The sequence below is a fragment of the Lampetra planeri genome, chromosome 46 (genome assembly GCF_965212315.1).
Source record: "Lampetra planeri chromosome 46, kcLamPlan1.2.h2, whole genome shotgun sequence".
In the NCBI taxonomy this organism is placed as follows: domain Eukaryota; kingdom Metazoa; phylum Chordata; class Hyperoartia; order Petromyzontiformes; family Petromyzontidae; genus Lampetra; species Lampetra planeri.
The window spans coordinates 731,232-753,977 of NC_136152.1; the positions used below are offsets into that span (position 1 = coordinate 731,232).

General features: G+C 52.5%; 1 protein-coding gene across 1 annotated transcript; it reads left to right on the top strand.

The window, feature by feature from the left end:
• Positions 1–8,574: 8,574 nt before the first annotated feature.
• LOC144733277 (uncharacterized) lies at positions 8,575–19,000 on the top strand. Its single transcript, XM_078615081.1, has 2 exons — positions 8,575–8,674; positions 15,616–19,000. The coding sequence occupies exon 2, from the start codon at positions 15,626–15,628 to the stop codon at positions 16,970–16,972; it is 1,347 nt and encodes a 448-aa protein (XP_078471207.1). The 5' UTR covers positions 8,575–8,674; positions 15,616–15,625; the 3' UTR covers positions 16,973–19,000.
• The last annotated feature ends 3,746 nt before the right edge of the window (positions 19,001–22,746 follow it).

Consider the following 22,746-nt stretch of genomic DNA (forward strand, 5'->3'; position numbering starts at 1 on the left):
ACGACTGAGGCTCTGGGGGCCGCAGCCCCCTCTAAGGCCCCTCCTCTCTCGGCGTCGTCGTCTGTGACCGTTTTGGAAGTGACCACTGGGGGTGTGGAGGGGGAAATCAAAAGAAATCGATGTCGAAAACGGCACCGATCATTGTCTCCACGCGCAATCGATGAGGCCCCCCCTCCCCCCGACTCTCCCCCACCCCCCGACTCTCCCCCCATCCCCCGACTCTCCCCCCCCCCCAGGACCTATGACGTAAGGATTTGTTGATGGTCTTGTCTCTCAAGTATGCTTGCGTCGGGAATGCGTTAAGGAAGTTGAGAAGATTATATATATAGTTAAATTAAATCCAGACCGCCGACCGGCCTCTGTTCAATGTCGTGGCACGGGGCAGGCGAGTCGTGTGAAGTCGATGTTCACGACGACGGGCGACCTTTGTCAAATGCCGCCACCCCCCGGCTGGTGCTTACAGGCATGATGATGGGTCGACGGCGGCCGGGCGATCGGAAGGTCGCGCTCATGTGGGTGCGTGCGTGTGGCGGTGGAGGGGGGGGGGTAAAGTGTGGGTAACCCCCCCCCCGGCCGCCCCACCTCCTTCCAGGACGAACTGACCGGCGTGGAAGAGTAGGCCAATGCGATGCCCTCCCCGAGGTCGAAACTGTTGAGCTCACCTGAGCGGAGAGGCCCGTAACGCCGGCAGCCAGTGGCACGAGCAGGCAAGTGCTTTACCTGCACATTTACCTTCAAAAAAATAATTGAGAAGCCCCCCCCCCCCGTCTGTGCCTTCCTAAAAATGTCAAATCCCATGGCCCGAAAAATAGATTTTTGGTACCACCTGGGGGTGGTAAATGCTAGCAATGATTTTCTTGAAGCTTTGTATCTCCTAGATAGCGAATTATTTATGATAGCAAGGTCGGCGTGGTTTGTTTTTTGTTCGAGGAAAGACGACGTTGGAGGAGGAAGCGTCCCAACGTATCGTTTGAGCGAGAATATTGTTATAGGCGGGTAAATCTGAAATGAAACGTCATCATTGTCGGCATCATCGTAAGCACATTTGGTATCAGAGCGAAATCTGTGGCCAAGGCGCGACGTATCTCTCGCGCACACACGCGCACATTCTGCAGGAGCACAGGGCGATGTTGTAATTAGTGGTGGGGTAATTTTTTTTATCAAATGATAGCAAAATCTGGCCCGCGACACCTGGCACGCAATGGGCCCCACTACTGGTTTCTTTTTTCAAATGTCACGGAAGGGGGTGTGGTGGAGGAGAGGTGGGGGTCATTGGCGTTTACTGTGAGTTGAGCAGACGGTGCATAGCCGCAGCAGCAGCAGCAAAAGCATTTTACGAGTTAATACGTCCGCAGTATTAACCGGTGCGGCTTGTCGGATGCGAACCGCCAACCTCTCTGCAACAGCAAGTGGGGCGAATGCTTCGGCCGTTTCGCACGACCGCTGTGGCCGCTCCCGCTTAACGGGACGGTATGACAAGGAATATATTGAGTTGCGCGCGTGCGTGTGTGCGTGTGTACATATGGAACGCAATCTTCCGAATGAACGCTCGGCTTTCTTCTGCCCATGGTGGATTCTGGTAGCGATTCCCCCCCCCCTCCCCCCGAGTGGTACCGACTAAACCCCCCCCCCCGCCTGCCCACCTTGCTTCTGCTTGGCCCATGCTGTTGGTGTCCATTTGTGGTGTCTGCATCGGCACGCGTTGACTGACTGGCACGCGTTGATTGGCACGGATTGACTGGCGCGTTGACCGGCACGCGTAGAATGACTGGCACGTGTTGACCGACCGGCACGCGTCAACTGTCACGTGTCAACTGTCATGTGTCGAAATCAATGCGTCATCAACGTGTTGACCGGCACGTGTTGACCTCAACGCACCGTCAGGTTACACGATAACTTGATCTAACATTCTTACTTTTATAATATAAAAAAAACGAGGAAGATATTGTTTCACTCCTTATTTCCGTCGTCCGTCTGGTAAAGAATAATAGTAATAAAATAAAAAAATGGATGCATACATTTTGTGGATGGAATTCTTTTTTTTTGGTTTGTGTGTGAAAAAGACGACCCATTACCGCCCTCACCACCACCATCGTAAACAAAAAAATGTCATGAGAATCGGCAGCAACAGAAAACAAAAACAACAGCAGCAAGATATAACCATCATCTACTCGCCAAGTATCATCATGGTTGTTATTGGCATGCAAAGACAAAACCCCGTGCTGTTGCCGTGGTGGGATGTGGCGAGCACGATCGACTTGCTATCCAGAGGTCGCAGGTTCGATTCCACGTCCCGGCGCGGCAGTTGAAGCAATGGAGAGAGGGGGGGGGCAGTGCCGAATTATCCTCGTAGCAAAACATTCCTGGAGCTGGTAGGAACGTTGGGTTGCTCGGTCAATGGCCTGCAGGGTCAACGGCGGCGTGGTGTATTCCGCAAATATGCCCGACTGTGAGGGCGGGCACAAGCCGGCGTGAGTAGGTTAAACGTTGAGTTTTATAAGGGCACCACGGGGTGACCAGCCCCACCCAGCTCCCTGCACGACGAAGGACCCTGTGGGGTGGGCTGGTAGGACCGAACAATTGAATGGCTATAATAAAATGAAATGGCAAAAAATGGCCGCCAATAAGTGGATGCCCCGTGGCCCCGCCCTCCACCCGTGTAACCCCGCTCCGGCCACCCGTGGCCCCGCCCCATCTCGGTGTCCCCGCCCCCAGCTCGTTGCCCCGCCCCTTACCGCCGTAACCCCGCGTAGCCCCGCCCTCCACCTCGTGCCCACGCCCCCTGGCGCCGTTGCCCCGCCCAGCCCCGCGTAGCCCCGCCCCCTGCCGCTGTAGCCCCGCCCAATACACCCCGAGCTGGGGAGAGATTCCCAGGCCTGGCTCGGCTGGAGAGCCGCCGACGAGGGGGGGGGGGGTAGGGAGTTGTTTTTACTGGTAGGAACGAAGTGGACCAGACCACCAATAGATTATATCGTCCGACCGTTTGTCCGTCCGTCCGTCCGCGTCCGTTTGTCCGTCCGTCCGTCCGCGTCCGTTTGTCCGTCCGACAAGATGGCCGCCCGCTCCCCCTGCGCGTGTGTGTGTGTGTGCGTTTGCGTGCGTGCGTGTGTGTGCGTGTGTATGCGCGTGTGTGTGCGTGTGTGTGCGTGTGTGTGCGTGTCTGTGTGTGCGTGCGTGTGTGTATATGTGTGACTGTGTGCGTGTGTGTGCGTGCGTGTGTGCGTGTCCGGCCCACTCGAGCGGCGTGATGAATGGGCGCTATTGGGCTTCGGATCGTTATTCACGGCGAACTGGAAGCGTAGCAACACAACTTCATTACGTGTGCGTGTGTGCATGTATGTGTGTGTGCGTGCGGTGTGTGTGCGTGTGTACGTTTATGCGCGTGTGTGCGCGTGTGCATGCGGTCGATATCCCTGTACCGGTATTAGTATTATTCCTACCAGCCCACCCCGCAAGGTCCTGTTACTGGTAGCAACATCGCCCCCTACTGCAAACACATGGCATGACCCTACAAAAACCTTTAGACTCAGTGACGATATCCTGGCTAAACAAGTGTAACATTCCCTTATTCCCTCGGATAGCTTTTAATTACAATGTTACATTCCCTGATGTTTTTAAATAGCAACATTTACATTTAAAGCTTTTACATAAATAATTAAAACATTTATATTAACAATTAACTCACGGCGGCCTAAGGCCTACAGCTAGGCCTAAAGCTTAGACCTAGGCCTCAAGCTCTCCCTTCGTATAGTTCCCCCGCGTGTGTGAAAGGGAGTAAATGTTTAACAATGTTACATTCCCTGATGTTTTTTTAATAGAAACATTTACATTTAAAGCTTTTACATTAAAAACAACTCCCTACCCCCCCCCCTCGTCGGCGGCTCTCCAGCCGAGCCAGGCCTGGGAATCTCTCCCCCGCTCGGGGTGTATTGGGCGGGGCTACGCGGGGCTGGGCGGGGACACCGAGATGGAGCGGGGCCACGGGTGGCCGGGGCGGGGTTACGCGGGTGGAGGGCGGGGCCACGGGGGACCGGGGCGGGGTCAAGCGGTGTGAGGCGGAGCTTAGCGCGATGGAGGGAGGGGCCGTTGGCGAAAAGGGGCGGAGTCTACAGTCGAGAATACAGTACCGGGGGCGAGAAGGCGGGGCTAATAGTGATAGGGGCGTGGCCGACGGCGCTGCATATCGTGCAGATTGTTACTACTCACTGTGTCTGCTCTAAGCTGCACTCACGTAGGTACATACTTGTGCAATACTATTATTTTTTGCACAACGGTTACTACTACTTTATTTTTCTTATGTTCCACTACGTCTACGTTTCCATCCACTTATTGGCGCCCATTTTTTGCCATTTCATTTTATTATAGCCATTCAATTGTTCGGTCCTACCAAGCCCACCCCACAGGGACCTGTTAATGTAAAAGCTTTAAATTTAAATGTTTCTATTTAAAAACATCAGGGAATGTAACATTGTTAAACATTAACTCCCTTTCACACACGCGGGGGTACGATACGGAGGGAGAGTTTCAGGCCTAGGTCTCGGTTTTTGTAGGGTCATGCCAAGTGTTTGCAGTAGGGGGCGATGTTGCTACACGGACGGACGGACGGACGGACAAACGGACGGACGATATAATCTATTGGTGGCTGGTCCACTTCGTTCCTACCAGTAAAAGTAGCTACATATGTGTAGTAGCTACTACACTTTCAAGCTATCAATTCCGGTTCAGTGATTCTGCACTTGCTCTATTACCATAGTACTATACTGCCTTCAACTTTTACGAACGACTGTTTGTTTAAGGTTAGCGATTTGTCGTATTATCTGGCTGTATAGCAAATGAAAAAATACAATTATTATGCAATAAAAAAAATGTGTTTTAATATTTGTTTTTTTTCCATTTAAGGCCCCTTTGTAACATATGGGAGGGGCTGGGTGGGGAGGGGCTGGGTGGGGAGGGGCTGGTCACCCCGTGGTGCCCTTATAAAACTAAACGTTTAACCTACTCACGCCGGCTTGCGCCCGCCCTCACAGTCGGGCATATTTGCGGAATACACCACGCCGCCGTTGACCCTGGCCATTGACTGAGCAACCCAACGTTCCTACCAGCTCCCTCCGCAGGAATGTGTTATAATGAGCCAAGCATGTCAGTGTGTAACGCGCGTGATGTCACTCCCCATGAACAAGGTGGAGCGGAAACCAAAAATTTGTTGACGCAAATAACCTTTCATTTCCCCTTTCTTTATGCAAAGTGAAGCTAATAAAGACATCAACGCAGCAACTAATATCACGAGCAAAATAAAGGCTGTGTGTGTATGTGTCCCGCGCGTGGCGTCACTCGACATGCCCCCCCCCCGCTCATTATTATTCACGTGTGCCTGCCGGCTGACACTTTTTTTCGCTAATTCGCTTTCGATTTCACGTATCTTTATACAAAGTTGAGGCAATAAATAATTAATCGCAGTGCATTTGCTGCCTTATTTCTTCGCCACCTCAAACAAAAAGGAACGTCTACCTTTACGCTTCCTACTTAGGCTACATTAAACATTTCCCTGTGACTTTGGGGCCGTCCATAAATGACGTCACGCGATTTTGGACGATTTTTGACTCCGCCCCCCCCCCCTGCCTCGTCACACGGCGTCACAAAAAGTCAGACCCCCCCCTCAAATATGACGTCACAAAGCTCTGCCCCCCCCCCAAAAAAGATAAAACATGCTTCAAATCACTTTAAATATTGTCATTGTCGTGCGTATTTAATGTGGCGCTGCACTCTGATGTTGTAGGAGAAAACATTTATTAAAAAGTCTATTTAATTAAGTAGAACGTATTGTCTATTTATTAAAAGTTGCGCATTTTGATGTGAAGTCACATTTATCCCCCCCCCCCTCGTCACACATCGTAACAAATGTCTGACCCCCCCCCCCCCTAGGTGCGTGACGTCATTTATGGACGGCCCCTTTGCAGACATATCGAATTCCAATTGTTTCCAACCCCAGCGAGCGAAAGCGGAAGAAATACGAAGCATCAGAGCGGTTAATTAATTTCCATAGTTAAACACAGTGCTACTGTGACGTGACGCCAGGGGGTTTCGGGCACAGTTCATGCAGTGCTGCGCTCAAATGCTGCGCGACATTTCCTAACAGGTTTTACAATCGCACAACAAAACGCAAATGTACATCTTTAATATTGCAGCGTACGCCCTAGGACGGGCAAACAGAGCTAGTAAAATAATAATAATAAAAACACCAGTTGCTACATTTCGTTGCGTGCGACTGCCTGCCATGCGACTGTGGAATGGCGCTAAAAGCCCCGCTGCCGAGGAACACGTGCCCGAGTTGCCCCTAGCAACGGCGCGGGTGCGACAGGTGAGAGCCCTTTGTGAGCACGTGGGCGTGGGCGTGGCAGTCGCCATGGCAACGCATTCACGACGCCGGGGAGGGAGAAAGAGGGGGGTGTGGTGGATGGGGGGGGGATACGAGGTGGGGGGGATACGAGGTGGGGGGGGGGGATACGAGGTGGGGGGGGATACGAGGGTGGGGGGGGGTACGAGGAGGGGGGGGATACGAGGTGGGGGGGGATACGAGGTGGGGGGGGGGGGGAATACGAGGGTGGAGGATACGAGGAGGGGGGGATACGAGGGGGGGGGGGGATACGAGGTGGGGGGGGGGATACGAGGTGGGGGGGGATACGAGGTGGGGGGGGATACGAGGTGGGGGGGGGGGTACGAGGAGGGGGGGATACGAGGTGGGGGGGGATACGAGGTGGGGGGGGGGGAATACGAGGGTGGAGGATACGAGGGGGGGGGGGGGATACGAGGTGGGGGGGGGATACGAGGTGGGGGGGGGGGATACGAGGTGGGGGGGGATACGAGGTGGGGGGGGGGGAATACGAGGGTGGAGGATACGAGGAGGGGGGGATACGAGGGGGGGGGGGGGGATACGAGGTGGGGGGGGGGGATACGAGGTGGGGGGGGATACGAGGTGGGGGGGGATACGAGGTGGGGGGGGGGGTACGAGGAGGGGGGGATACGAGGTGGGGGGGGATACGAGGTGGGGGGGGGGAATACGAGGGTGGAGGATACGAGGGGGGGGGGGGGATACCAGGCGGGGTGGGATACGAGGGGGGGGGGGATACGAGGTGGGGGGGATACGAGGTGGAGGGGGATACGAGGTGGGGGGGGATACGAGGTGGGGGGGGGGATACGAGGAGGGGGGGATACGAGGTGGAGGGTGATACGAGGTGGGGGGGATACGAGGTGGGGGGGGGGGATACGAGGAGGGGGGGGATACGAAGTGGAGGGGGATACGAGGTGGGGGGGGATACGAGGTGGGGGGGATACGAGGTGGGGGGGGGATACGAGGAGGGGGGGGATACGAAGTGGAGGGGGATACGAGGTGGGGGGGGGATACGAGGTGGGGGGGGGGATACGAGGTGGGGGGGGGGATACGAGGTGGGGGGGGATACGAGGTGGGGGGGGGGATACGAGGTGGGGGGGGGGATACGAGGTGGGGGGGGATACGAGGTGGGGGGGGATACGAGGTGGGGGGGGGGATACGAGGTGGGGGGGGATACGAGGTGGGGGGGGGGATACGAGGTGGGGGGGGGATACGAGGTGGGGGGGGGATACGAGGTGGGGGGGGGGGATACGAGGTGGGGGGGGATACGAGGTGGGGGGGGATACGAGGTGGGGGGGGATACGAGGTGGGGGGGGGGGATACGAGGAGGGGGGGATACGAGGTGGGGGGGGGATACGAGGTGGGGGGGGGGATACGAGGAGGGGGGGATACGAGGTGGGGGGGGGATACGAGGTGGGGGGGGATACGAGGTGGGGGGGGATACGAGGGTGGGGGAGCGAATGTACAGTGAGAAGTGAAAAAAAAACTAAAAATATAAAAAAATAACTTAATCAGGCTGCAGGGACATTTCAAAAAGCCGGGCCGGATCGCCAAAAGTCCGTAGCCTGGAACGCTAGGGGATCGGTCTGTGTGGATGTTTAGAATAGCGGGGTGGGGGGGGGGCATCCTAGTTCGAAGCAAAGTTCGCCGGTGTTTGGGCTGCACGAGTGTTTGCTCAAGCGGAGGTGGTCCCGATGGGGTTGTGTAAGGAATGTTTTACTAAATAATTGAAAGTGCAGCGAGACGGATACATCTAAGCGATGCATTGTCCGCTTATATATTTTGTTATGTAATTTGTCCTCGTCGTATATGGATGGACCAGGTGAGAGAATTCTAGATTTGAAGCTTTCGTGACTGCAAGGATTCATACTCGTAGTTCTTTCGGTAAAGTCACGTAGGTAAAAAATTAAGTTAAAATTAATAACAATAAAACAATAACATCACGACGTTTCGGAGGCAACACAAGTCTCCGTCATCAGGTGGGACCGTCACAGCCAGATTAGCTGCATCAAGTGAGAGAAAGCCCCAGGTGAGTTCCATGTTCCACAAACTCCATGCGTGTGAGTCGGGGCAGCTCACGCTCACACCTTCCCCTTACCTGCTCCACCCACCACGATCACAATCACCGCCAGCATCAACCCCGCATCCAACGCCTCCTCCTCCTCCTACTGCATTGGAGACAGCGGCCGGCTCGCTCGCTCCACCGCCTACATCAGAGACCTTCCACCAACCATCTCGACCAAACGTCTTCGGCATCTGTCGTCAATTAACGCGTGCGGCGTTCTGGTAAATTGAATTTAAATTCGTGTTTTTGTTGTTTTGAATCGGTTTGGACCTGCGTTGGGTGTATGTATATATTTTTTGTGTGCGTTACAAGTTGATTTTACGTAACCCGCCTCGATCTTAAAATGATTAATCACCTTTATTAATATTTACTTATCCAAGATAGACACGCTAAGTTGTCAGACTCTTATTTTTCATAACGATCTGGAATTAGCTGTTCATTTGTTTATTTAAACATGTTTTCAGCCGATGGATGATGATGATAATGATGAGTTGTGTTTATTATGCAAATGCGCGATTGAAACCGGGGCGAATTTAAACGAACCGTGGCCGCCGGTCTCCCGTATTCGTTACTGCCACCTCTTAGATGTTTATACCCTATCATCATCATCATCATTATTATCATTAGTAATTGTTCTTTCTCCCAACGTCCGCTTTCGCCGCTGCAATTTTATGTTTTTTTGTGTTACGTGGAAAATCCCCGTTGAGGTCGTGGGTTTTTACAGGTCGTGGATTCGATCCCGACCCTTGACGCCTGCTGCTGTATATTTGGAGTTTGCGTGTCTCTCTCGTTATCACGGTGGCTAGGAGATGTTAACTGCCTCGCCTGGTATACAGGAGGTCGTGGGTTCGATCCCGACCCTGACGCCTGCTGCTGTATATTTGGAGTTTGCGTGTCTCTCTCATCATTATCACGGTGGCTAGGAGATGTTAACTGCCTCGCCTGGTATACAGGAGGTCGTGGGTTCGATCCCGACCCTGACGCCTGCTGTATATTTTGTATATTTGGATTTTGCGTGCCTCTCTCTCATCATTATCACGGTGGCTGGGAGATGTTAACTGCCTCGCATGGTAAACAGGAGGTCGTGGGTTCGATCCCGACCCTGACGCCTGCTGCTATATATTTGGAGTTTGCGTGTCTCTCTCTCTCATCATCATCACGGTGACTAGGAGATGTTGACTACCTCGCCTCGGTATGCAGGAGGTCGTGGGTTCGATCCTCGACCCTGACGCCTGCTGCTGTATATTTGGAGTTCGTGTGTCTCTCTCACCCCGTGGTCACGTGAAATGTGTTTCCCTCCCGGTCCTCCGGTTTTCCCCGGCACATTTAGAAACATGGCATTGCGATGATCTTGCTGCTATAAATGTCCAAATGATGGGACCACTTTGTTGAGCGACTATCATTTGTGGCCAGGTCGCTTCTGAAAAAAAAGTGAATGCCTCAGCGGGGTTTTGCCTGATAGGATAGGATGGGGTTGGGTTTAGTTGTATTTGTATGCGTCTGGGTCATGTGTTTACCTCTCTTGTGCTTTCCACTACCATCGTGTTTTTTGTACTGTTTGTTGTGACGTTCTCACCCCGCGCCCCTTCTGGACATCCGCGAACACGAGCTTAATAGCGCATCGGATTCCTCCAGTATAAATAAAGATTCTGATTCTGCTTCTGCTATGGTGGCAGCCACGGAGCCCAGCCAGCAGCCAGTCGGCCAGCCAGGAGGGAGGGTAACGCCGAGGCTATTAGCTTCTTGTTAATAGGAGTGCGATTGATGATTGACGATTTCACTGACGGCTACTCATTAAGTGAGCGTGTTTGACACTAACAATGGTGAGGGGAGGGAGGGAGGGAGGGGCTCTGCGTCGAGACAGCTGGAGATTGGCATGAAATGAAATATCGGTGACAGGTCGAAATTACATTTGGGATATTCATTTAGTAAATATTTGGTGTGTGTTGGGAGAGGTTGGGGTGCCACGTTTAAGGTCACGGCTATCATCACTCCCGATTATTATGATGACGTGGATCTGCTCCACGCACTAACCAGCGTGGTGAAGTATGGTCAGTGCCGGGTGGAGAAGGCCCTTCATCAAGGAATGGATTCGCAAAGGGCTGTCTGTGCATTGAGGTGCGCCTGGTGGGGCACAATGTGGGTAAACTGGACAAATCTGGCTGTCCGCCTGATGAAGCTAGTTGTAATTACTGACGAAACGTCGTACTCGGATTGTAAATGTTGTGGCTTGGCTCTCCAACACACACCGGTGTGGCTGTACTAGTGACGAATTGGCCACGTTCTGTTTACGTGGCAAACCTTTACTAATTGGCTGTGTCGGTGGTGGCGGGTTTAACGACACATTTATATATTTGCGCGATCTAACCCAAAGGAACAAACCTCCATTGTGGGTAAACTGCCCAGTTGGTTAGCGCTCTCACAAGGCGCGGGTGATACGTGCACACACAAGACAAAGATCCCCCGTGTAGTCTTAGACTGTAGGGGCAAGTGCTGTTAGCGAGCACCTCTGAAGGCCGGCACGGCACACGAGGGGGTGGGTGGCCAACACCATTCCCGGCCGCCTTTGTCTCCCCAGTGCTGAGGTTTACACACCGCACCTGATGGTAACACTATGTAACACGATTTTTGTTCCTGGGTAGTAAGTGTTGTTTTTTAATTGCTTATGCCTAAACAGTATAGAAAATGGCTATTACTCCCCACAAACGTTGCTTTTGTGACCAGGACTTTACGTGAAGGAATGACACAAACGCACACCACGTTTTCTCATTGACAATAGGTACATTTAAAAATATCACTGTCCTGGTCACAAAAGCAAAGTTTGTGGGGATTAATAGCCACTTTCTGTACTTTTGAGGCATAAGCAATTAGGAAATAACACTTACAACAATTTTTTTTTGTTCCACAGTGTAATTATTGGTGAAAATATCTGCTTATAGCGTGCATTATAAATGATATTACTCCTGTTGCTGATTGAATTCCTGATGCTGTTGCTGATGATGCTCATGCTACTGCTCATGATGCTACTACTGATGAACTGTTGATTATTTCTTGAAGATGATATATATTGCTGATGACGAAGATGATTCTACTGTTGACGATATTGCTACTGCTGCTGATGATGATTCTGAAGATTGTTCTGCTCATGATGCGACTGCTCTTGACACTGATGCTGCTGATGCTGCTGCTGATGCTGCTGCCAGTGATGCTGGGGCTACGGATGCTGCTGCTGATGCTACTAATAATGATGCTGATTATCCTTATGCTGATGCAGCTGCGCTCCTGATGATGACACTGATGCTTCTGCTACTAATGTTGCTGCTGCCACTGCTGCTGATTATGATGCGGATGCTGCTGCTACCGCTGCTGCTGATGCTGCTGATGCTGCTGCCGCTGCTGCCACTGCCGATGCTACTGATTATGATGATGCTGCTGATGATGATAATGCTGCCGCTGCTAATGCAACTGCTGTTGATTATGATGATGCTGCTGATTATGATGATGCTACTGATGATGATGCTGATGTTGCTGCCACTGCTACTGCTGCTGATTATGATGATGCTGCTGATGCTGCTGCTGATGATGCTGCTGCTGCTGATGATGATGATGCTGCTGCTGATGCTGCTGCTGCTGATGATGCTGCCGCTGCTAATGCAACTGCTGTTGATTATGATGATGCTGCTGATTATGATGATGCTGCTGCTGATGATGCTGCTGCTGCTAATGCAACTGCTGTTGATTATGATGATGCTGCTGATTATGATGATGCTGCTGCTGATGATGCTGCCGCTGCTAATGCAACTGCTGTTGATTATGATGATGCTGCTGATTATGATGATGCTGCTGCTGATGATGCTGCTGCTGGTGCTGCTGATGATGCTGCTGCTGATTCTGCTGCCGATGATGCTGCTGCTGATGCTGCTGTTGCTGATGATGCTGCTGCTGATGATGCTGCTGCTGCTGCTGCTGATGATGCTGCTGCTAATGCTGATGCTGCTGCTGATGATGCTGCTGATGCTGCTGATGCTGCTGCTGGCAGAGGGAAGTGTCTCCATCCGCTATTTCACAAAAGGCAGTTCCGGCTGTAACTCTCTCCTACTGTGTGTACACAAACCAAAATGTTTACAATGTCGTTTGCAACGTCGATTGGCACATTATTGTCGACTCAAATCTTCCTCTACTTGTTTGTTTAAAAAAGAAAAGGAAATATATGTTTTATTCAAATCTCAGTCTTACGTGAGTCTGTGTACTCTATGCACATATCCGTGTCTCTATGTGAGTCTATGGGTCTCTTTGTAAGTCTACGTATGTATATGGGTCTTTATGTAAGTCTATGTGTCTCTGGGAGTATGTATATGTAAGTCTATGGGTCTCTATGTGAGTCTATGGGTCTCTGTGCGAGTCTATGGGTCCCTATGTGAGTCTGGGTCTCTGAGTATATGGGTCTCTATGCGAGTCTATGGGTCTCCAAGCGAGTCTATGGGTGTCTATGTGAGTCTATGGGTGTCTATGCGAGTCTATGGGTCTTCATGCGAGTCTATGGGTGTCTATGTGAGTCTTTGGGTCTCTATGCGAGTCTATGGGTGTCTACACGAGTCTATCGTCCCTATGTGAGTATATGGGTCTCTATGCGAGTCTATGGGTCTCTGAGTCTATGGGTCTCTGTATGAGTCTATGGGTCTCTATGCGAGTATATGGGTCTCTGAGTCTATGGGTCTCTGTATGAGTCTATGGGTCTCTATGCGAGTATATGGGTCTCTGAGTCTATGGGTCTCTGTATGAGTCTATGGGTCTCTATGCGCGTCTATGGGTCTCTATGTGAGTCTATGGGTCTCCATGCGAGTCTATGGGTGTTTATGCGAGTCGGTGGGTGTCTATACGAGTCTATGGGTCTCTATGCGAGTCTATGGGTCTCCATGCGAGTCTGTGGGTCTACGTGCGAGTCTATGGGTGTCTATACGAGTCTATGGTCCATATGCGAGTGTATGGGTCTCTATGCGAGTCTATGGGTCTCTATGCGAGTCTATGGGTCTCTATGCGAGTCTGTGGGTCTCTATGTGAGTCTATGGGTGTCTATGCGAGTCTGTGCGTCCCCGTGAGAGACGGTGACGGGTCCGAGGTGCATCGACTCCGCTGGGCTCGAGGAGCGGTTCGAGCACTAGCGCGGCGGAACAAAAAAAAACTTGGAACCGATTTAATCCCTCGGGGGGGTTTGGTTCCTCAACGGGACCGGGCCATCGTGAATAAGCGAACCACTCGCACCCCCCCTCTCCCGGCCCTCCGTATCTGCCACGGCCACGGCACGCGTTCTCTCGCGTCGAGAGACACGCGCAAGAGAGAGAAGAGGAGGAAGTCGTCTTGTGGCTGCATGTGCGGCCGTTTCGATGAGGACACCAAAGACACAAGATCCACCCCTCGCCCCCCCGCCCCCTATTAGGACACCCACCCACAACGTAACACATCCATTCAAAGATCCCCCGTGTAGACTTTTTAGCCAAGTTTCGCGTTGATTCCCAATGTGCTGCATCATCATCAATATATATGAAAGGGAAATTTGTGAATGTGTGTCTGTTCAAAATGTATAGCGTACTTCCCGACATGCAACAAACTTGAAATTTGCCATGTGGGTACTTTCCAGACTGCACACCATGCACAAATTATAAAAAAAAAATACTTTTGTATTGTGGAGGGGGGGGGGGCGCAATAATGCAGATATTTTGCACGGCAAGTGAGCTGTGACGTCACAGCTGTCAAGTGACCCGTGTGCAGAAGCGTCGCGCAGTGTGCCTGCTGACGTCACGTATCCCCCCCCCCAACTCTCCGCAGCGAAAGTGAAATATACAAATGTGTTGCAGGTCTAAGGCGTTCTTCGCGCAGCATTGCCGCTTTGTTATTTCAGTCGTTTACTGCCGTACGCACCCTGAAAGTTGCGTGTGTCTGCAGCAAGCGCGTGTATGTGTACCTATGGACGCGCGCGTGTTTGTGTGTGTGGGGAGTGGTGGTGTAGTGGTTAGCGCGCTGTCTGTGTGTTCGTGTGTGTGTCTGTGTGTGTGTCTGTCTGTGTGTGTCTGTGGGGGGGGGGGGGGAGCGGTGGTGTAGTGGTTAGCGCGCTGCGCTACGAACCCGGCGACCCGAGTTCGTTCCCGCTCACGGCCACCACCGGTGACGATTATTTGAAGTTTTGAACCGCTCCTGGGCCTCCCCTAGGTCGACTCAGCCCCAAACGAGTAACTGGTGTGGTGTGTGAACATCGGCACTGGGGAGTCAAAGGTGAATCCAAGTCCCGGGCGAAGCGGGTTAGTAAAGCTAGTACAGTATATACATGGACTGTTGTACGGTACGCACGCTGAGACAAAGATACCCGTATAGCCTTCACGGACTGTTGGGGCAAGTGCCGTTAGCGAGCACCTATGAAAGGTTGGAACGGTACACGAGGGGGTGGGTGGCCAACACCACGCCCGGCCGCCTTTGTCTCCCCAGTAGCGATGTTTACTACACACCGCACCAGGTACTCATTTGAGGCTGAGTCGACCTAGAGGAGGCCCAGGAACGGTTCAGGTAATCGTCACCGGTGTTGGCCGTGAGCGGGAATCGAACTCGGGTCGCCGGGTTTCCGTAGCACAGCGTAGCGCTAAGGGGCCGTCCATAAATGACGTCACGCGATTTTAGACGATTTTTAAATCCCCCCCCCCCTCGTCACACGGCGTCACAAAAAGTCAGACCCCCCCCCTCAAATATGACGTCACAAAGCTCTGCCCACCCCCCCCAAAATAAAACATGCTTCAAATCGCTTTAAACTAGTGTCATTGAAGTGCGTATTTAATGTGGCGCTGCACTCTGATGTTGTAGGAGAAAACATTTATTAAAAAGTCTATTTAATTAATTAGAACGTGTTGTCTATATTTAAAGTTGCGCATTTTGATGTGACGTCACATTTCTCAACCCCGCCTCCCCCTCGTCACACATCGTCACAAATGTCTGACCCCCACCCCTCCCCCCAGGTGCGTGAGGTCATTTATGGACGGCCCCTAACGGCTACACCACCACCACAAAGATAAAGATTCCCCGTATAGCCTAACAGACTGTAGGGGCAAGTGCTGTTAGCGAGCACCTCAATCACTCACACACACTCACTCACTCTCCCTTTCCTCCCATCTCTCAGAGTCGAGACCATGATCCACAACGGCACCCCCCCCCTCCTCCTCCTCCTGCTGCTGCTGCGTCTCTGCGTCTCCTCGTCCTTCTCTCCGCCCAAGACCACCGCCAGCACATCGCCTCCGCGGTGCCGCTCGTGCAAGCCCACTGCCTGGAACGCCACCGACCCCGGCTCCTGCTGCCTCAACGTCTCTGGCTCCGGCTGCGCGCGCTCCCTCGAGCAACTGAGGGCGACTTTCAACTTCACGTCGCTCCAAGTCCTCGACCTGTCCCACTGCGGCCTGCGCGTCGTGGACATCCCCGCAGTACCGGCCCTGCGCACCGTCTATCTCGTCGGGAACGCCTTGGCCACGTTGCCCGAGCCGTTCCTCGGCGAGGCTCGCGACCTCGACGAGGTCTACCTGGGCGAGAACGAGTTGACGCACCTCCAGAGGTCCATCACCCACAGGGGGCTGACCGCTCTGGACGCGAGGGGCAACCCTATCGAGTGCGACTGCGACTTGTACGAGGCGGTGAAGAGGATGGCAGAGGTGCAGTATTCATCGTCGTCCGGGCCACAGATCGTCGTCGAGTGCGCGATTCCGGAGAGTTTGTCGGGACAGTCCTTGACCAACGTGTCACGCGAGCACATCTGCAAGGAGTCACACACGGCGGTGTACGCGTGCGTAGGGACCGTCGCGGTGGCTCTGATAATCGCCACGCTCTACCTGGGATGCAAGCGCCACCTAGACCCCGTCATCTCCTCCTGCTGCTCCTCCTGTCGCCGCTGCTGCCCCGGCCACAAGTCGGGCCTCAGCTCTCGAATCCGCAGCTCCGATGCCGAGCACGATAGCTACATCTACAGGCCGAGCCCTCGGCGAGAGAGAGAATTCGGCGGAGGAGGTGACCGGGCGAACGCCGGCACGTGTGACCCGAGCCCCTACGAGAATTGGCCCCTCGCAAAGGCGTCCTCGTCCTCGTCGGCCTCGTTGTCCGCAGAAGCATCGGCGGCGACAGCAGCGGCGGCGGCGTCAGGCCCGGGTGGATCGCGGTCAGACCTCTCGGCCGCGGTGTCGGCGGGGTTCGATCGGCGCGCCGGGTTGCTGCTGCAGCTGGGCACGGAACGCCCCGAGTCCGAGTACCAGAACCTCCCCACGCCGAACAGATCCAAGGAGCATGCGCCGACGATGGCGGAGGAGACGGATGTGCACGTGGAAGGTGAAGATGAGCAGGAGGAGGAGGAGGTGGAGGTGTCCATATACGTGAATCTACCCGCGCCAGATCATTACTACAGCCTGGTGCCACCCGTGCACGTGTCGGATGACGATGGTGGCGGTGGTGTTGGTGGTGGTGGCAGTGCCGGCGAGCAGGAGGTGAGGAGATAGGGCAAGTTGAGGAAGCCGTGATGGGAGAGCCAAGGACGGCGGTCGCTTCTCCAGATGAATTGAAGATCGGCGGTACCTGGTGATGGAGAGATTGTTGGGGTACGTGGCGGCGGTGATGGTGTTGGTGGACGTCTTTTTCAAAAACATGACCGGGATGGAGCGTTTTTTTTTCGTTTGTATCGATTTTTTTTTTCTTGTTAAACTTGTTTACCCAGGAAAGTTTGACATAGCCTCGTGACATTTATTTTATTTTCAGGAGGGTTCTGATCGCTCCCGCGTGTATAATCCAATAAACTTTTTTTTTTATCAAACTTATCAAATTTGCCACCGTGACGCTGGCACGCAGTGGCCTACTCTTGCCAGTGACGCCACGGGATCTTCAAACGACCACTGTGCGTATTTTGACGGTCAATACACCCGGCGTATTAATTGGGGCCGCCGTTTTTATTTGAACCGCGACGACTCTCCAACAACGAGCCGCGAACGCGCTCCCGCTGGGCCGTGTCACTGCCCATCGATGGTTCTGGAATGTTGTCGTCATCATCGTCAGCGTCATTAGCAATAGCAGCGTCGTCATAATCAGCAGCGTCGTCATTATCAGCATCAGCTTACAATCATCACCACCACCGTCAATGATCATTCGCATTATCAGCAAGAGCAGCAGAAATCGCCGCCACTATCGACGAATCATCAACACGAGGGTATTAAAACCACCTCACATCCAGTTCTGGATTATGCTAGTCGCAAAAGTAGCTACATATGCTACGGGCCCCGCACTTTCAAGGGCCCCACGTTAAATGATTTCAAGCTATCAATTCCGGTTCAGTGATTCTGCACTTGCTCTATTACTATAGTACTATACTGCCTTCAACTTTTATGAACGACTGGGTGTTTAAGGTTAGCTATTTGTCGTATTTAACACGTAGGCTTTCGCGACCAATATTAATCATCAAGGTTTTTAAGTTAGATCGCGTTATTTATAAATGTGTCGTAACCCTCCACCACCCGACACGGCCAGTGAGTAAAAAATGTGTCACTTTGACAAAAGACAAAATTGTTCACTACTTTAGCCTCGTAAGATTTGGTACTGTACACACAATTCAAAAACTAGTATCTTGCACTAAAGACGAATTACCTAAATTAATAACAGAAGGTGTATATCGGATTAATTGTTTATGTGGCAGATGCTATATTTGACAGATGAGACGTAACATCAGCGTAAGACTAAAAGAACACCAAATAAATATTAAATTATCTCAAACACAACTGTCGGCAGTGGCAGAACATGCTTGCCAACAGGGACACTCAATTGATTTTGATAACGTTGAAGTGTTGTGTAAAACGAATTATTACTGGCCAAGACTAATTAGAGAATCCATTGAAATTGAGAGAAACAGAAATAACTTTAATCGCTCTGACAGCTACAGGCTTAGTGCGGCCTGAAAGCGTATTATTAAATAATACATATTACAATTCCTTATAGGGGAAACGCATACTAATTAACTGATTACAAACGTAGTATATAATTACAATAACCATCTCCTCCCCTCCGCCCCCTTCTGATCTCTGCACCTGCTTGGGTATAATAATTGGGCTAAGTTGTTGAATAATACACATTGCAACTAATTACTAATCTACAACTGATTACTAATCATAACAATTGACTGATTACTAATCTATTATATAATTACAATACCCCCCCCCTCCGCCTCAAATCACTGCGCCTGAATGGGTTTCACTATTCTGGCAAATTGCCGGATCGAAACGTCGTACTACTCAAAAATTGTAAATGTTGTGGATTCACTCTTCAACACACCGGTGGGCTAAAGTAGTGAACTATTTGTCTTTTGTCCACGTGACACATTTTTTACTGATTGGCCGTGTCGGGTGGTGGAGGATTGCGACACATTTATAAATAACGCGATCTAACCCAAAAACCTTTATTATGATTTGTTGTATTATCTGTCTGTATAGCAAATAAAAAAATACAATTACTTTACTGTGCAAGTAAAACATTTTGTGTTCTAATATTTACGTGTTTTATTTTTTATTTAGGGCCGCTTTATAACATATGCTACAGGCCCCGCACTAGCTTAATCCGGCACTGCTCACATCGTCATCATCATCGGCTCCAACTCATGATAATGATTCATCAGCTGCACCCAATCATCACCAGCAACTGGTAGCCATTAATCAGCAGCATTGAACAATCAATCATCATTAGCCCCGCCATCGAGCCATCATCATCCGCATCACTGTCATCGGGAAATTATCATCATTACCAACAGCCAGTCATCATCATCCCTCCGTGGTCTCTAAATTGGTTACAAATCGAGGCCTATCCGGACGTTGTGTGGCGAGTGTTCTCACCAGGAGTTGGTGAAACGCTCCCGAAATCTCCCATCAAAAGTAAAAGCGTTAGAGGCACGGCCTTGAAATCGATCACATGCTCACTGCTCGGGGAGGGTCTCCCACTCGTGGGAGCCTCTGGAGAGAGGCTATTCTTGGCCTACTCTTCCACTCTGGACATATGTCAGGGAAGAGGTGTAGTCATTCCGCACATCACTGATGAGGAATTTGTTTAAAGAAATCCGAGTTCTCCTTCAGCGCCACTGGCTCCCCATTCACGACACCGCTGTCTTTTCAAATATGACCGCTAGTTCGTGGGTCCCTTCATGCCCTTGCCACACCTCATATCGCCTCTGTCATCTCCTTCCATGCCCCCTCTCGTCCTGCAATCTCCTCTCTCTCTCTCTGTCCCTCCTCACCGTGCCCAGTCCCCGTGTTTGATCCCTCTCCTTCCTTGCACCCCTCCACTGGAATCAACTTATAATAGTAGGTTTTTACCCTTTTAACTGGTACAAAACTGACACCTTTATTCAAGGCATCATGTTTGCAATGACCACAACACAAGTAGTCAAAAAAGCAAACAAAAAGAAGCAACTCTGATAAAGATGATAATATGCACTGTCCTTATCATCTTTATCAGAGTTGCTTCTTTTTGTTTGCTTTTTTGACTACTTGTGTTGTGGTCATTGCAAACATGATGCCTTGAATAAAGGTGTCAGTTTTGTACCAGTTAAAAGGGTAAAAACCTACTATTATATTTTGCCACTGGTAAAAGAGATCTCATAGTGGAATCAACTTCCCCTGTGCATTACGCAGTCCTCCTCCTTAACCTCTTTCCGTTCCTCTCTTAAAGCCTCGCCACGTCCCCATTCCCTTCCTCTTCCCTCCCTTATCCTCTCCACTCCTTCCTGCCCCCCCCCCCCCATAGCCAGTTCGTGATCCCAAAGTACCCCCCTCTCTCGCTGCTGTCACTCATTCCTCGATCCTTGTTACGCCCCTGGCACCTGCGCCGTTCCATTCCGCGTCACCGTATCGTGAGGCGCGTCGCGAAGCGCCTTGAGTGGAGGCGCTCTTTAAATACGACTTGGATTCGATTGCACTGCTGCCCCAAGAGGGACTGTGGTCGTCTCAAAGCCGCCCCACTTCCACTGCCCCCCCCCCAACTCACCCCTCCCCACCCCCTGCTGACCCCCCCGCCCACCCCCACAACCTCCACCTAAAACAGCCCAACCCACCCCTGTGTACAAGGGGGAGTGGTGCGGTGCTGGGCCAACACGAGAGAGGCGAAGGCCTTCAAAAGGGAAAGGTGCCGAAACGTAAGAGGCTGCGGGTGGTGGAGGGGTGGGGTGGGGGGGTAGCAAGCGGAGGGTCTTCTCTTGTCTTCAGCCGTCCTCGATCAGAGGGGTTGAACCGCAACCACGGCCAATCCTTCGCCACTGACTCATGTCCCCTACCTATCCTCTCGTTGTCTGTTCCGGCGTGAGCCTCGTCCACCACGCTTTGACGTTATCCATCCGCGGAATCCCTCTGTGGTCTTCCTCGCGCACGTGAGCCGAGCATTGTGCCCTGTACAATCCCCCTTTTACAAACAAAAGGCCAGACGGCTTAATGGGAGAGAGGCCCCAAAGAGGACGTGGCCAACAGAGGTCTTGGCCTTCCCTACAGAGGTTTTGGCCTTCCCTACAGAGGTTTTGGCCTTCCCTACAGAGGTTTTGGCCTTCCCTACAGAGGTTTTGGCCTTCCCTACAGAGATTTGGAGCTTCCCTACAGAGGTTTTGGCCTTCCCTACAGAGGTGTGGACCTTCCCCGTGACTTCAAGTGATACGAGCATAGAATCGGACACCTGTGGCAGGCAGCAGCGTGACTTCAGTGCTGTAGACGCGGCCGCAGGTCAACTTAGTAGTTTACATTGTACTGTATATGTAATGGATTCAACTGAGTCTCAGACGTAGACTTGGAGGCAACACACACGGGGTAACTTCCCCTTAACAGAATAACAACCTATGGTGGTGACCACCAGGTTAACTACACTAGTAACTACACTAGTGACAACGTAACTGGTGTAGTTAACCGGGTGATAACCACCAATCTAGCTACACTAGTCACTACGTAACTGCTACTACGGACCGGGACCAACAGCTTCAGCCCGGGTCCACATATTGGAGACTCGTTGAACGTAGAACGAAGACGAAGGTTTCTTACAGGATGAACAACAACCGGGACCCGGCTGATATTCTCTGCGGCGTGGCCGGCTCCGCCCTTGGCAACGTCCACCTTCCAGAATCCTAGGGAAGGATCTGGGTCCCAATCACGTGACCACCCCTAGCCCCCGCTTGGGGCCCCTTTGTAGACTTAACTGGTCACGTGTCCTCCTGGGTCAACCAGAGTGCCATGGCCTCGAGTAACCCCATCCTTCTGCCTGCACCCACACACCCTGCCCTGTAGGGTCGGCACTGCACGTGCCATCTCGCGCGATCAATCAGCGCTCACCGGGCCCCTCTAGGGCTGGTACTACACCCACAACGCGATGTCGCTCCACCGCACGCCGTGCCCCTCTCGAGCCGGCACTGTGTGGGGGTCGCTAGCCCCCGAGATCCCTCCCTCGATAATACTAACGGCCGGACTAACATCATCAATCGCCCCCCCGCTGCTAAGCGAACCGCCGCTAGGCTCCTCACCCAGGGTGTGGGAGCCGTCACCCGAGGATTCCCCTCCACCGCGGGTCCGCGTAGCAGGCATGGATAACCACGCACGCGCACACCCACACACAGCTCTGCACGGCACTCACCCAACCCTGACCACTCACGTTAGGATCGCGCACCTGTGTTACACACGTCGTGAACGTGCGCGCACACACGCGTACAGCTCCACACGCGATACCCACTCCTGCGCCGCTCTGCGCTGCGCTGGCCGCCCACGTTACGATCGCGCACCTTGGGCACGCCGATTACGCACGCCGAGAGCTTACGCAAGTAACGAGCGCACGCAAGCGGGGCACACGCCGACACGACGACTCGTCCCCTCCCCCACTCGCGCGTGCACGTCAACACAAATATCGTACAAGGACGATTCTCCTCTCACACGGCTGCGTAGTCACGCCAACACACCAAAAGTGCTCTCCCCGGGCGTTAACGCACACACCTCCGTACCCGCACAATCGTACAGAGACCACGGCCTTTATGCGTACAACGACCACACACTCGCGAATGCAGTGCACGCTAATACCACGTTCCAAAAACACCCAACAACACGGTTTTGTTACTACGCTCGAGATTTTATTAGCCCTTGCTAACCAACCGAGCCACCCGTGTGTGTGTGCGGGACAGCAAGGCGCTTCTAACCCACACTCTGGTGCCGTGTAGCCCTATTCTATGCTGCGCTCTCTGCTAAACCGCTTTCCTACTCGTCCTTACCCCGAACTAACC

Excerpts from the sequence above, each read along its gene's own strand:
- LOC144733277 (XM_078615081.1), top strand. The coding sequence starts at position 15,626 with ATGATCCACAACGGCACCCCCCCCCTCCTCCTCCTCCTGCTGCTGCTG.